Source organism: Thalassophryne amazonica, chromosome 11 (assembly GCF_902500255.1).
Source record: "Thalassophryne amazonica chromosome 11, fThaAma1.1, whole genome shotgun sequence".
In the NCBI taxonomy this organism is placed as follows: Eukaryota; Metazoa; Chordata; class Actinopteri; order Batrachoidiformes; family Batrachoididae; genus Thalassophryne; species Thalassophryne amazonica.
The window spans coordinates 51930291-51946679 of NC_047113.1; the positions used below are offsets into that span (position 1 = coordinate 51930291).

At 42.4% G+C, this 16389-nt stretch overlaps 1 protein-coding gene across 1 annotated transcript; it reads right to left on the reverse strand.

Annotated features, from left to right (window-relative positions):
- f9a (coagulation factor IXa) lies at positions 1–14176 on the reverse strand. Its single transcript, XM_034180945.1, is given in 8 exon segments — positions 1–773; positions 3597–4001; positions 4092–4226; positions 10639–10752; positions 10835–10859; positions 10941–11128; positions 11222–11234; positions 14048–14176. Coding segments are annotated over 8 exon segments (1596 nt in total). The 3' UTR covers positions 1–186.
- Positions 14177–16389: the final 2213 nt, after the last annotated feature.

Consider the following 16389-nt stretch of genomic DNA (forward strand, 5'->3'; position numbering starts at 1 on the left):
CTGCTGGACCATGTCAGGGTCTACAGGGTTTCTCAAATCCACAAACCCCGTTCAACATGTTGTTTGGTGCAGGTTGAAGACCATCCTTGCTACAAAATGTTTTTCTGTTAACTTTACTGCAGATCATTTGAGCAACAAAACAATGTCAACATGTTAATCTCTCTGTTACATTTTTGAACATTGAGGTCATGAGTCAGGTTCTTCTACGTTGACTGCCAGCCTGCGCTTGGTGCTTCCTATAACATGGTGTATCCAATGATAGTAAAGTGACACTCGAGTGTAAACACCATATTTGCCTTCCTTGGCACACTCCTCTCCCCAGCTCACGATGCCTGTCAGAAACCATGTGTCATGATGTCTGGTTGTGTGAGGACCGCCGCTATCTCCTTGACAAGAGTCTTTGGCCTCATTATAGTATCCTGCACAAAACATGTAGCGAGTGACACTGGGGCTGCTACGTATGCACTCTGTCTGGTCTGTAGCCGGAACATTGACCTTCTGCAGCGTGTGGGCCGCGGCCCCAAGGAAGCGTGTTCGGCCCCAGCCACTGACTGTAGCAAGGGAGTTCTGCTTCAATATGGACTCGGTGAAGTCCTTAGGCCCAAGACAAATGGGACGGGATGTGGCGGAGAAGTTGATGGGAATTTTGAGACGAAGCAGTGCAATGTCGTGGTTGTACAAGCTAACACTGGTATTGTAGCGTGGGTGTATATGCTGCTCCAAAACATCGTGATCCTGCTCGCTGTCCTCGCGGATGTAGATGTTGTGCTCCCCTGCAGACAGATAAGGCTCAGATGTCATTGGTGAGACCGGTTCAGTGGAAATTTCCAGATATTTTCAGGTAAAAAGACCAAACTTGAGAATGTCTAACAAATTTATTATCTTGATGTACTCTTTAGCCACAGTACGTTGTGAGATACAAGACGTAAGTCATGTATATAGGCCCTTTGGTGCCAGTGCTTATGTCCAGATTCCATCATGTGGATGAGAGTCTACATTTCCCCAGACAGAGCATAGCTTACTTCCCCAACTGATACCCATTTGCAGCTGTGTGGACAGACTATGAAGAGTGTTTTGTCCAAGAATACAAACAGTTAGCATGAGCAGGATTTGAACTCAGGTCTGCATATTGACAGGACAGCTCCTTATCTTCTCAGCTACCTGCTTTACTTTCTGAGACACAGCTACAGGGAAATTTGTATTGGGGTCAAGTCTCAAAACAGGCATTTGTGGTCATTAAAAAAAAAAAAAAAAAAATATATATATATCAATTGATTCAAAAAGAAATAAGTATAGGAAAGTATCTGCATCTGCATTCTTGCATCCCCTCTTGCTTGCCTCTACTGGTGGTTGGCTCTCACTGCGGTATTGTATCACTTCCTGTTCCGGAGCACAGCGGTGTTTTTCTGTATCCGTTAGCTGTTTAATCTGCGCAGTTAGATTGATCTAGTTATCTAGATCAATCACATGGAATCACAAAGACATGGATGACCTCTAATTTCCTGCTTTTAAACTCAGATAAAACTGAAGTTATTGTACTTGGCCCCACAAATCTTAGAAACATGGTGTCTAACCAGATCCTTACTCTGGATGGCATTACCCTGACCTCTAGTAATACTGTGAGAAATCTTGGAGTCATTTTGATCAGGATATGTCATTCAAAGCGCATATTAAACAAATATGTAGGACTGCTTTTTTGCATTTACGCAATATCTCTAAAATCAGAAAGGTCTTGTCTCAGAGTGATGCTGAAAAACTAATTCATGCATTTATTTCCTCTAGGCTGGACTATTGTAATTCATTATTATCAGGTTGTCCTAAAAGTTCCCTAAAAAGCCTTCAGTTAATTCAAAATGCTGCAGCTAGAGTACTGACGGGGACTAGAAGGAGACTAGAAGGAGAGAGCATATCTCACCCATATTGGCCTCTCTTCATTGGCTTCCTGTTAATTCTAGAATAGAATTTAAAATTCTTCTTCTTACTTATAAGGTTTTGAATAATCTTAGGGACCTCGTAGTACCATATCACCCCAATAGAGCGCTTCGCTCTCAGACTGCAGGCTTACTTGTAGTTCCTAGGGTTTGTAAGAGTAGAATGGGAGGCAGAGCCTTCAGCTTTCAGGCTCCTCTCCTGTGGAACCAGCTCCCAATTCAGATCAGGGAGACAGACACCCTCTCTACTTTTAAGATTAGGCTTAAAACTTTCCTTTTTGCTAAAGCTTATAGTTAGGGCTGGATCAGGTGACCCTGAACCATCCTTAGTTATGCTGCTATAGACGTAGACTGCTGGGGGTTCCCATGATGCACTGTTTCTTTCTCTTTTTGCTCTGTATGCACCACTCTGCATTTAATCATTAGTGATCGATCTCTGCTCCCCTCCACAGCATGTCTTTTTCCTGGTTCTCTCCCTCAGCCCCAATCAGTCCCAGCAGAAGACTGCCCCTCCTTGAGCCTGGTTCTGCTGGAGGTTTCTTCCTGTTAAAAGGGAGTTTTTCCTTCCCACTGTAGCCAAGTGCTTGCTCACAGGGGGTCGTTTTGACCGTTGGGGTTTTACATAATTATTGTATGGCCTTGCCTTACAATATAAAGCGCCTTGGGGCAACTGTTTGTTGTGATTTGGCGCTATATAAAAAAATTGATTGATTTGATTGATTGATTGATATATAGTTATAGATGTATGGGATTGGTTGTTTGTCTGGGTGGTTACCATCCAGGACTCAAGGCATTTCTGTGGTGTGGTCAATGCAGTGATGCACATCAATCATCTGACCTTAGAACTTTTTAAAACAAACACTAACCTTGTTAAAAATTTACTCGGAAAAATAAGTTTTTTTGGATCCTCTGGATATACCAAACATTATTCTAAATTTTAACATTTAAAATATTTAGATGCAATCCAAGTTTTGACTACAAAACTGATGGTACCAGTTTTAATTAGGTGTAACACTAGAATTTTGATTGTTTATATTTTAGTGTATAGTGGCAACTGTGAACACTGGAACTTATCATACAAAAGCTCCAAATGAAAGATCGACAACCAGGAAGAAGTCAAATTTGTGGGTCTATGGTCAGACTGTTTCAGTTTTCTAGATGTCTGTGTTGTGCGACCATCGATGGATGGTAGTTGGTATGCTGTTCCTTACGGTTTTTGGATATCTTCAGCTTTATGAACAAAACATGAATTGCATCCCTATATTTTCAATGTTGACATTTAGTGGAATTGTGTATGTGTGTGAGGTTGGGGCTGACCGAGGGGTGTCCATGGAACCCATAACTGGCACCCATGGCCTATATGCTTATCATACCAAAAATTTTATCAGAGTGTAATTTTGTGTAGATCTTGAAAAGGATCAAGATCTGCTACAATGACAATGACAGAGAACATTACTGTACTGTCAGAAACAAGAATGTAAATATGCCAAAGTAATGGGTGGGGGTGGGATCCACAGTCCTTCAGCTTTGGTGGAGGCATTCACACTGAATCACTGATAAGGGGCAGTTTGGCTTAATGGGTTGTAAACCCCAGAGTTAATGCAAGAAATGTGTGTCCCAAAGAGGATGACATCAGCTGTGTGCAGAGGTGACAGAGAGTCTTACCTACTCTGACAAAGAAGGAGTCCCGTCCCTCCACCAGGCAGTGAGCAGCAGTGATGACCCACAGCTCGCTGAGGATGGAGCCCCCACAGAATAACTGCCCACTGGGGCGTGCAATCAAAGCTACCTGCCATGGGATCTCTCCTGGAATCACCATTTCTCCACCTACAATGCGTTTGAAAGGTCTAAGAGTCTGTCGAGCCTCTCCGTGCACCCACAGGGGGTATCTCTTTATGGGCGGGTTTTCTACAGACGCGTTCGTGGTTCTGGGTGCAGGTGATGGAGATGCTGTAGTGGCTGTGATGTTGGTCAGTGTAGTGATGTTGTGCAGGCTTCCATTGATGACCAAAGTCCTTCGGAATACTGGTGTGATCGCCATCAAGGAAGTCCTTCCACATGGGAATTCAACTGAGGAAATAAGTTACATTTCTTATCCTCTTTATAAACAGCCCGTGGAGTTAAAGTTTAGTAGAGAACTCATGAAGAATGTGTTGATACCATTCGGTTCACAGTTGACTCCATCCTGCATCAGTGTGTATCCTGTTGCACATGAGCATTTTGCTCCAAAGGTTCCCGTCGACTCACAGAAGTGCATGCAGTCACCGTTGTTCACGTCACATCTTTTAGCAATCACTGAGGAACAAAACAATAAATCTGTATGAAAAGTATAAGACACTATGTGCACCCCTCTGCCAAGGCCCAAAACACCACAACTTGTAACACTTAAAACAATATTAGATTACATTATTTCCTCTTTTTGCAGCCCAAATATAATAGTTTTGATGAAGGTGCAGTAAAATCTGATGAACTATAGAATAATCCTGCAAACACACCAGGAAACACAAAAGACATGCTGAGGGAGTGAATTCATCCACCAAAAACTGAACATATATTACATAAATTATGCAAAGTTTCTATAATGATTTTAACTGAAGGTGCAGGAATATAAAATGAGAAGGTTTTGTGAATAATTGTATTTATTATTTGGCACATTTAGTTGATGTCATGTTTTGCAACTTGCACGGTTGAGATATTTCCTTTGTTCAGAGCTTGTCGGGTTACCAGGGACTGATTAATGGTGATATCAACGTTCATTGTTCACTGTTGTTACGTCTTCATCTTCAACCACTTTTCTGGGTTCAGGTCGCAGGGGCAACAGCTCCAGCAGGGGACCCCAGACTTCATTTTCCCATGCTACATTGACCACCTCTGACTGGGGGATCCTGAGGCATTCTCAAGCCAGTGTGGAGATATAATCTCTTCACCTGGGTCTTCCCTGGGGTCTGCTCCCAGATGGACGTGCCTGGAACACCTCCCTTGGGAGGCGCCCAGGAGGCATCCTTACCAGATACCCGAACCACCTCCTTTCAACACGAAGGAGCAACGACTCTACTCCGAGCTCCCCACAGATGACCGAACTTTTCACCCTATCTCTAAGGGAGACACCAGCCACCTTCTTGAGGAAGCCCATTTTGGCCACTTGTACCTGTGATCTAGTTCTTTTGGTCATGATCCAACACTCATGACCATAGGGTGAGAGGTAGGAACGAAGATTGACCAGTAGATCGACAGCTTCGCCTTTTGAGTCAGCTCCTTTTTTGTCACAACAGTACGGTAGATGCATTACCGCCCCTGCTGCGCCGATTCTCTGGCCAATCTCACGCTCCATCGTCCCCTCACTCATGAACAAGACCCCGAGGTACTTGAACTCCTTCACTTGGGGCAAGGCCATATTCCCTACCCGGAGTAGGCAATCCATTGGTTTCCTGCTGAGAATGCAGGAAACTCCCTCTTGGGAGGTGATGCTCCATCTCCAGGAACCATCACCTTATCGTGGTAGAGAGGTTTGTGTGCCGCTATGAACTTGAGAGCTGTGTTGTCTGTAGCCTTTGTGCTCCTGGTAGCGTCTCCCATGGCAAATTGGTCTCATGCGAGAGGCCAGACTAAGAATGGTTCACAAGACACCATGATAAAACAAGGTAGAAGAAACGTGACCCGGCACGGACGACACCCAGGGCCTTCATCTGGAGCCAGGCCTGGTTGTAGGGCCCGTCAGCGAGCGCCTGGTGGCTGGGCTTGCCATGGAGCCCAGTCGTGCACAGCCCGAAAAAGCAACGTGGACCTTCCATCTCCACCCTGTGGCCTCACCACTCGCAGGGGGAACTGCCGGTGTCGGGTGCGCTGTCCTTTGGGTGGCAGTGAAAGTCAAGGGCCTCGACGGACCAGACCCGGGCGGCAGGGGCTAGCTTTGGGGGTGTGGAATGTCACCTCACTGTGGGGGGGGGGGAGCCGTAGCTTGTGTGGGAGGTGTTGCGATACCAGTTAGATCTGGTGGGCCTCGCCTCCATGCACAGCCTCAGATCTGGAACCACTCTCCTTGATAGGGGTTGGACCTGTTGTTACGTAATATCTGTAATTTCTCCAAAAATATTAGTCGTATCAACTTTTAGTTTTCATGCTTTCATCCTGGAACCAAAGACACAAGCATACCATACATACCATACACAAGCCACACACACACACACACACACACACACACACACACACACACACACACACACACACACACACACACACACACACACACACACACACACACACACACACACACACACACACACACACACACACACACACACACACACCACTTGGCTTTTAATATATAGATTTAACAGGGATCTTGCTCTTGAGAACATTCATTGTTCTTCCACCAGGTTCTGTAAACATTAGCTGACAAGCATGAATAATGATCTAACCTGTGACTATGTAACTGTGATCACCTGGTGAGGTGGGGAGATTGATTTCCTTGCTGTTTTTTTCTGAGAACTAAACCTGCTTTAACAGATCTGGAAATGGTTCTTATTTTTTTTTTTAAATAATAATAAAAACTAATCTGGGATTGATTCCTCTGAACTGACGTTGATTCATAGCGGTTTTAAACATGAAATTATATTGAATTATTTCTTACACGTTTTAAATCTAACTGTCCCAGGGTTATTCATTGCATGTTTTGAATTTTAAACTAATTTGATGACAGAGCTTAAGAATTTTCAGTATATTAAAATAATCTGGGATCAGTTCTCATTAGTTTTAAATGTAAAGCAGATGGGCACCACAATTGACAAGTTCTTATTATAATACATTTGTCTTGCACGAGTTCTTACAGGCTTAAATATAGAACTGATCTGGGATCAGGTTGCAGAAGTTGTAGGTACAATAAAGTAAATTGAAAGCAGTATGTACTGATTTTAAATATAAAGTGATATATGATTCATTCTTACTGGTCTTAAATATACAGTGCATCCAGAAAGTAGTCTCAGCACTTCACTTTTTCCACATTTTGTTATGTTACAGCCTTATTCCAAAATGGAGTATATTAATTTTTTCCCTCAAAATTCTACTCACAACACCCCATAATGACAACATTATTATTATTATTTTTTTTGCATATTTATTAAAAAAATAAAAAACTAAGAAATCACATGTACATAAGTTTTCTCACCCTTTGCTCAATACTTTGTTGATGCACCTTTGGCAATAATTACAGCCTCAAGTCTTCTTGAATATGATGCCACAAGCTTGGTGCACCTATCTTTGGGCAGTTTTGTCCATTCCTCTTTGCAGCACCTCTCAAACTCCATCAGGTTGGGCGGGGAGCGTTGGTGCACAGCCATTTTCAGATCCCTCCAGAGTTGTTCAATTGGATTAAGTTCTGGGCTCCTGAAGCCACTCCTTTGATATCTTGGCTGTGTGCTTAGGGTCATTGTCCTGCTGAAAGATAAACCATCACACCAGTGTGAGGTCAAGAGCGCTCTGCAGCAAGTTTTCTTCAAAGATGTCTCTGTACATTCGGCATTCATCTTTCCCTTAATCCTGACTAATCTCCCAGTTCCTGACACTGAAAAATATCCCCACAGCATGATGCTACCACCACCATGCTTCACTGTAGGGATGATGCCTGGTTTTCTCCAAACATGATGCCTGGCATTCACACCAAAGAATTCAAGCTTTGTCTCATCAGACCAGAGAATTTTGTTTCTCATGGTCTGAGAGTCCTTCGGGTGCCTTTTGACAAACTCCAGGTGGGCTGCCAGGTGCCTTTTACTAAGGAGTGGCTTCCGTCTGGCCACTCTACCATATAGGCCTGATTGGTAGATTACTGCAGAGGTGATTGTCCTTCTGGAAGATTCTTCTCTCTCCACGCTGACAGAGTCGCCATCGAGTCCTGGTGGATCTGAACTTCTTCCATTTATGGATGATGGAGGCCACGGTGCTTATTGGGTCCTTCAAAGCAGCAGAAATGTTTCTGTACCCTTCCCCAGATTTGTGCCTCAAGACAATCCTGTCTCAGAGGTCTACAGACAGTTCCTTTGACTTCATGCTTTGTTTGTGCTCTGACATGCACTGTCAACTGTGGGACCTTATATGTAGACAGGTGTGTGCCTTTCCAAATTATGTCCAATCAACTGAATTTACCCCAGGTGGACTCCAATTAAGATGTAGAAACATCTAAAGGATGATCAGTGGAAACACGAGGCACCTGAGCTCAATTTTGAGCTTCATGGCAAAGGCTGTGAATACTTACGTACAAGTGATTTCTTTATATATCTATATTTATTTTTTAATAAATTTGCTAAAATCTTAACTTTTTTAAATCTATAAATCTTAAATCCAAATATTTTTCATAGTGTCATTATGGGGTATTGTGTGTAGAATTTTGAGGAAAAAATTAATTTCATCCATTTTGGACTAAGGCTGCAACATAATATAATGTAGAAAATGTCAAGCGCTGTGAATACTGTCTAAATGCACTATAAATAAAATTTATGATGGGTTTTAACACATTGTGTGTACAACAACTGAGATTAAAAATGTTTTGTGCTGGTTTAAATATAGAAGTGATCTTGGATCATTTCTGGGAGATTTATTTGTAATAAAATCTTATCCTGGCTATACTGGTTTTAAATGCAATGTAATCCAGGATCAGTTGTAACTGGTATAAATATGAAAACAGATCAATTTTGAGGAGTTATTTGAAGTTTTAGGAATTATAAAGTAATCTGGACCTAGTTTGGATTGCGCTTAAGTTTAAACTTATCTGGAGTCACCTATGACATGTTTTAATGCAAACATCTGGGATCTTTCCTTACATGTTTGAACTTATATCAGAATTAAATGATTCTGCTATAATATTTGATATAATAAACTAACTGGGGTAAGCTCCCATCGGTTGCAGGTATAATAAATTCATCTGGACCTAGTTATTACTGGTTTTAAACATAAACTGATGTAAGATCAGCTCTTTCCTCCTGTAAATATAATAAGGTAATGTATCAGATCAGCCTCAAATTATAAGTTCCAGCTTTCCATCAAAGGTCACCAAAATGCAGTGGCGGTCCTAGAGTGATTTACTCCCTGGGCGAAACCCCCTGCGTGCCCCCCCCCCGCGCGCGCTCTAACATGGCCACCACCTCCGCCCCACCACCCATGAAAACACTAACTTCATCCAGAACACCCACAATCCCACAAATTAACTCACAACAGCTATTTTCAAGAACAGATTTCCAGTTTTAATGACTACTGCAATAACAAACACAAAGAAATTGACACAGTCTAATGTGTCATCATCCATGGACTTATCTGCAATGATCATCTCAAAAGTTTGCAGGAGGCATCATAATTGTTTGCCACAGTGCTCACTATCTGTGATGTGAAATTCCATCGAGTAGGAGCATTTCCGGGCAACCTTGAGCAGCCTGCAGACTCAAGAAAAGACATCCTCTTTGTGGATTTTGAGAAAAATGTGGCAAACCCAGAGAGTGATGCAAAAAATATTCTGCACTCAGATAAGCATTTAGCCCCCTGAGACAGAACCAGATTCAGTCTGTGTGCATAGCAATGCACAAACATTGCACTGGGGGCTGTTGCTTTAACTTTGGCCTGCAAACCATTGAGAGCTGAAGCCATGACAGCAGCCATGGCTTCTTCGTAAGGAAGACTATCAAATGGCTTCGCCAAAATCCGGACCACAACATTCAAATTGTCTGCCATTATGTGCAGCTTGCTACCTAGCTAGCTCGCTAGCTGGGACTGGCGCGAGGCTAGTGTGAAGTTTGTCCGCCTGTGAGAGCTTTGTGACAGTGGAGGAGCTCAGCAGCACCCGCTGCTCGGTAGGGACAGAAACTGCGATAGAAGTCAGTCTCCAAACACAAGCAGCTACAAAAAACCCCACCAGAAATAGAAGCTTGATTTGTCGCTAGTCGTTTTTAACAAAGAAAATGCTGCTAAGAGGATTAGGAAAGTCTCCGGTTCAACTCAAGAACAGAATGAAAATTAAAAAATGCTCCCACGGATGTTTACACCAAAAGATCGCTGATTCGCTCATTTCGCTGTCAATCAAAAAGGGATTCAGCCTCAGACAGATCATCCAATCATCATGCAGAAGCTGAGTGTCCGGGCCAGCCGAGGCCAGCCCACTGCCCCATAGACCACCAGACACGCTGAGTGTCCGATGGGCGGAACAAAGCCCAGCATTTATCCAATGACTCGTCTGCATGCTTTGCTTCGCTACTGTTTGTAGCACTGTGAAGCTGCGGGAATGAGTGAGAGGAAAGCCGCCATGGGATGGGAAGGTGGGGGCGCCGCTCTGCCATAACGTAACGTAACCACGAACCCCCCCGTCAGGACAACCCCCCCACCCCGTTTTACCTTTTTTTTTTCGCATGGTTGTGCCGCCCCCCCCTGCGATGCCCCCCGGGCGGCTGCCCGGTCGGCCCGCCCCTGCCAAAATGGGTTAAATTTTTTACAGCATACATTTACACTATATTTTGATATCTGTAAATGACATGACTAGATTGTCCTACAGAAGTGTGATACTGGTAAATTGATTGAGTGTCCTACAGACTGCTTCAGATTCTGGTTTGAGAACTTAGAAAAACACAATCTAATTTTGGTGCTCTGATGCTGCCATTTTTGGCTCATGCAGCAACACAATCAAATTACTGCTGATCCCAGTTTTCTATCCAGCCATGAGATTTTCACTCACCGATCTCACAGTTCCTGCCAGTGAAGCTGTCAAGACATAGACAGGTGTAGAAGCCGAGGCTGTCTTTGCACGAGCCCTGGTTCAGACATGGACTCGACTTACACTGGTCACCATCTGAGGAAAACCATCCACATTTTACCAGATATGATTACAAAAGAAATATTTACCTCAAGCCATAACAAACACCACCCCTTACCGACATATCGAGCCCAGAACTCCATCTAAAATACAAAGTAAAACTTCTGATGAGTACACTAAAGATATCAGGTGTGAAATAACACAACAAACAGCAAAACACGCACAGTTTGTTCATCATCCTCAAAGGTCTCCCTGGCCTCTTCCAGGTCACACCTTTCCTCCAAACACTCTCTCTCCAAGTTGCCTTCCATCAGCTCCTCAAACAATTTGGTATTGTAACGTTTGTGTCTCTGCAGGACGCTGTCTGCTGCTCGACTGGACAGGAACACGGGGTCTGAGGCTGGAGCCGGTGCTGGTGTGAGGAGAATCACACATCAAAAAGTCTAGGAATTGATTTTAACAGCTGAAATAAAGCTGGAATCTGAGTGAAAATATCTTACCGTACCTCCAGAGCCTTGCTGAAAGACCAAAAGCACCAAACATATCAAAGACCAAAAGACTGAAGCCATTACAGACTGTTGGCATCACACACAATGGACACACACACACGGTGGACTGTCACTCCAAAGTACAGAGCTATGTTTGCACACAAACACACCAAACATGGCGTGTGTTTGCTTCAAGAAAATATTTCACATATCTGGAAAAACAGCTACACACACACACATATCCATGTTCATTTCATGTTCAATTCATGTTTGTTGTTTTATCTATGTTTGCATAGATAAGAAGCCGATCACTCACTGAACTTTTGAAACAAATGAAATACCGGATTTTCTATTACAAAATCAAAACCCTGAACTCCACTCAAGGGGGTGATTCTATCCACATTTCCCCCAGATTATTTCCTTTGCACCCTGTCTAGGCTCTCTGTTTGTTACCTAGATATCTACAAAAGGTATAGACTTTTTTCTTTTTGTTTCTTCTCTTCTTTATTGAACAGAATGGGTGGGACATTGTTCAAGAAAGCATTCCTAACATTATGATGCACAGCCAGACTTGTTTTTGCTTTCTTTAAAGATGCAGTGTGTTGGATTTAGTCTCACCTAGTGGTGAGAGTGCAGAATGCATTATGCCATCGCTGATCACATTTCATTTCTTCTTTGGCGACAGCATTCCTTTACCTTCTTTTGTGATAAGCAATATGTATGATCCTCCACTCACTAAAATGAGAGTTCTCATTTCTCTCATATCAATATGGTGATGCAAAATGGCGGCCTCCATGAGGGGGGCCACTCCAATGTGGATATGAAGTGCTCATTTTAAGCTTATTTGCACATTTATTCATTGTTGCAGGTAATTATATACTAATGAACAGATGGTTATGAACGCTATATCACATTTTTTGATAAGAAATGCTCTTAAATCCTAAACACTGTAGCTTTAATGTGAGCAAGAGATTTTTTTTTGGGGGGGGGGGGTGTAAGGGGGGCATTTCTTGTGACACCATTTTAAAAATATATATATACTTATATTCAATGGCTTGGATTATGATTAGGGGCTGCTATGGTTGAAGAGCCGTACTGAGTACTGCACTAGTTGTGACTGTATCTCCTTTGACTTCCTGGCATGATTTATCCTTAACCTTTATGTCCAAATCAATAAATGACTCAACTGTTCACCTTCACTGATCAGATTCCTGAAGCCATTCTGAAACGCTCCACTGGAGAGATGCACCTTGGGCAGTTTTCCACAAGGTGGCATACATACCCCTCAAGTACTGTTACTCCACAAACAAAAGTAATGAGCTGTAGAATCAGGATCACGTGACTCATTATTTGCCACTGAGGGGGAAAATTATAAAATGGCATTTAAGTTGAAAATAATTTGCAATCAAAGAAAGGTTAATAGAGGAAAATTATGGAACTGAAAACATGTTCACATGATCTGTAGAGGTTTCCTGACTTGAAGCCTGTTCCCTCTTGAGGGGTATATAGATCATTTGTGCACATAAGAGTGCAGCCACTCATCCAGGTCCTCCCAGGAGTCCTCTGGAGCTTTCACTTCTGCTGCTGTTGATCTTCTGCAGGGATTGTTTTTTCTCCTTGGGGATTCAGTGTTATTGACCATCTGGTGATGCTGTTTTTGTCTTTCCAGAATGTACACTCAGTCCACTCCCACTTCCTACTACTTGAGCTGCACTTCTGTCTTCCCTTGCCCAGTTATTTCCCGTAGGATTTTATATCAGATGATGTGTGTCCAGCATGTGCCCAATATGGTCCTGCAGTGCTTGTTGCTGCACAACTGTGGTTTTTCTATCATATCACTTTTGTTCTCCAGGTGACAGAAGCATACAACAGTGCACTTTTGTTGTTGGTTTTGTTTATTTGGGAGAATTCTTTGCTTTTCCATACTGACTTGAGTTCTATGGAAAGCTGGTCTAGCTTTTCCAGTCCTTGCTTGTATGTCCTAATCTTCTCCCGAGACCATCCCTATGACATTTTCTGGATCAATGTTGTCAAAAATTTAATTCAGTTTATTTGCACATCACTAAATCACAACAAAAGTAGTGCCAAAAGACTACACACAAACATGGTTTAAGCATTACCCACCCCATCAGCAAACACAACTGTGACAGTGGTAAGGAGAAACTCCCCCAGCTGGTTTATTGGTTGCAAGAGGAAACCTCAAGCATCTCAGACTCAGTGGGGCGACCATCTGCTTTGGTCATATTAATGAAGCAAAACAATACAGAACTGTCAGAACACGTAGCGACAGAAGTGCTGCATTTAATCAACCATATACTCAACACCAGAGTCCTGGTTGATTGGTGATTGCACTGATGCCAGATCGGTACTGAAAATTAGGACACTCCCCAGTTACAACCCCAGCCTAAATGTTGCTTCAACTCCCCCCCCCCCACCAAGAAAGTACTCCACATTCCACAAGCATGTTCTGGGGTTCCAAGCTCCTCTCGAGAACACACCCATCTACACACTAAAGGGCCACATGCAGGCAAATGGTTCCTTTCTAACCTGCTAAGTCTGGATGCTCCTCCACCAATCCTTCCCGGTCTGGCTGGAAATTAGTCACCAGTCACAGCACCGTTATCTTCCACCTCTTCTAATGGTTCCCCCAGCAGATTGACCCCATCCTGTTGGGTACTGTTGATTCACATTGCTGATTGCGAGCCTTAATTTAGTAGACAATGTTTTTGTCTAAGACCTGGACCCAAAAAGGCCGGACACAAATGCAACACTCACACAGAAGCTCAGTGAATCAATCAATCAATTCAATCAATTTTATTTATATAGCGCCAAATCACAACAAACAGTTGTCCCAAGGCGCTTTATATTGTAAGGCAAGGCCATACAATAATTACGTAAAAACCCAAATGGTCAAATTTATGACCATTGAATAAAAAGGGTTTTACTGAGTTGCCAGGCGAAGGTCGGTACATGGGTAGGCAAGCTAAAATCAGCAACTCTATCCAAAACATGCAACAAGGTCGAAGTCAAAAACAGGCCAAAGGTTCTGTACACAGCTAGGAAAAAACAAGATCAAGAACAATGGCAAAGCAGGCTGGAACAAAGACATAAGGAACAATGAACTGGCAAAGGCACGGGAAAAAACAGAGGGTTTAAATAACAAGAGTGATTAGGGCAAATGAGAGGTGTAGGAGAACAACCAGGAAGAGAGTGTGGCAAACAAAGGGACAAGACACACCCAAATCCCAACCACCAGACAAGAGAGTGCAGCCAAACACCAAACAGACCAGAACATGAACATAGTGAAAAGACATAAATCCCCACATGACAGTTTTTCTTAATCTGAAGTTCTTGTGCTGCATTTGTTGGTGTGCTTAAGCTGTAAAGACAGTGTGTTTTGCAAAGACAAAGTTGTCCACTAGAGAATGATTTTCAGTCTGCAGTTATTATTAATATGCATATGTCATGGACATGAATGAGCGAAGCTCATCAGCGTCATTTAGGTCCTTCAGACTTTTTTTTAGTAAATGCTTCAGGGGAGCATTAGCATGACTAAAACCTTTCAGCTTCAGACCCCCCACCTCTTTAAGCATTTTTCTTTTTTGCCCTTTGGCTTCTGGGGGGCTCCACCTCACAGACCCCCCTAATTACAGCTCTCTTAACCCCCTACCACTTTAAGCATTTTTAATGTAGATGTAAATTAATATTCATAGTTTTCAGCTAGTTGACAGTGAGTTAATCCCTTTTCATAATAATCAGCTTTATTGCCAGTTTTCTTCAGACATGTCAGGGGATGGAAACATGAACATTTCCAAGTCTCTGAATAAGTCTTGGACATTATTTACATCAATTATGAAGAAATACAAAAGTTTCTTTCACCAAAACATCAAATCTAGGCTTGCATCTTAGATGTACTTTGTGTCAAATTGTAGCTGTAATATCAGGTCTTCTTTTTAAGAAAATCCTCCTCTAAACAACTTCATCAGGAAGCTGTATTTTATGTTTTTAATTAATTTATATCAAGTTGTTGACATTTGTTTTCAGTTGGAGTTTAAGGAAGGTAACTTTAGATTTATTTTTTTTTGTATTTGAAATGGCTTAAACAAATTAAAATGTGTGAAATGCCACGTGTTCCAATACTTTTGAGTACAGTTGAGAAACACTCAGTGGCAGCTGTATTTTTAAGTGATGCCGTGGTGTCACTCAGAGAACAAAATTAAGAGGTTATTTAATCAACAGCTGCCTGCTCGTTTAAAAATCACTGGAGACATGCATATATAAGAAAACCCAATTTATAGGAGAAATGCCACTTTTAATAACCTGGATCTCATTTCTGGCATCAAATACAATCGTTTATTCACCAGTATAACTTTGGTGTCATTATTAGTCCATGGTTCAAACAACATGTTCAGTTCAAATACGAGGCAAACATTTTTCTTCTTCTACTAAGGTGGATTAGAACTTTGTGTGGTACACAGCACCAACTACTGGTCAGGAGGAACCTAGCAGTCAATGTGACTCACTGATTTCAAAATACAGCTCTTTTCACCCAAATGTGCGGTGCCGTGACATGACAATCATATGTGTCCAATCAGATTTCAGGGGAGTCCAGTGCAACCTTGGCCTCCGTTCTAGCTCTACCCATGCAGCATTTGACATTTCCCGTTTCACTGTGAACTCAAAATTTGGCACTTCCTGTTTGGGACTCCCTGTACCATGAGCAAGCTTCACGCCATTGTGCGGCGCTTTGCTCATATTATAATTATTATTACAAATTAAGGGGCTCCCTTCAAACCTTCTGTACCTTATAGCTCTTTCACAGCTGTAATTTACGACTGATCTCAGAGATGAAGCAGAGGTTATAGGTGATGCAAAACTTGTGCAAACTCAGGGCCTCAGCTGCAGATTTGACTCCACAGTTGTTTTGCAGTTTGACCTCTAAGATGCTGTCTGGATCTGAAATCTCCCCACAGGGAGTCCATAGTCTCCTCGAGTGTTGGCTGCTATTGACTGGAGACATTTATATTTCAGTGAATCGTTTAAGTATTGAATAATTCATACTTGTGTATTTAAGACTGTCTGCTCAATAAAAGAGCCTCTCAGTCATTCCCATCTGGGATGAATATTGGATTTTCTCAGTTGGTCTAATCACTCTCAGTGTCATGATTTTGTGAGTGCTTATTTG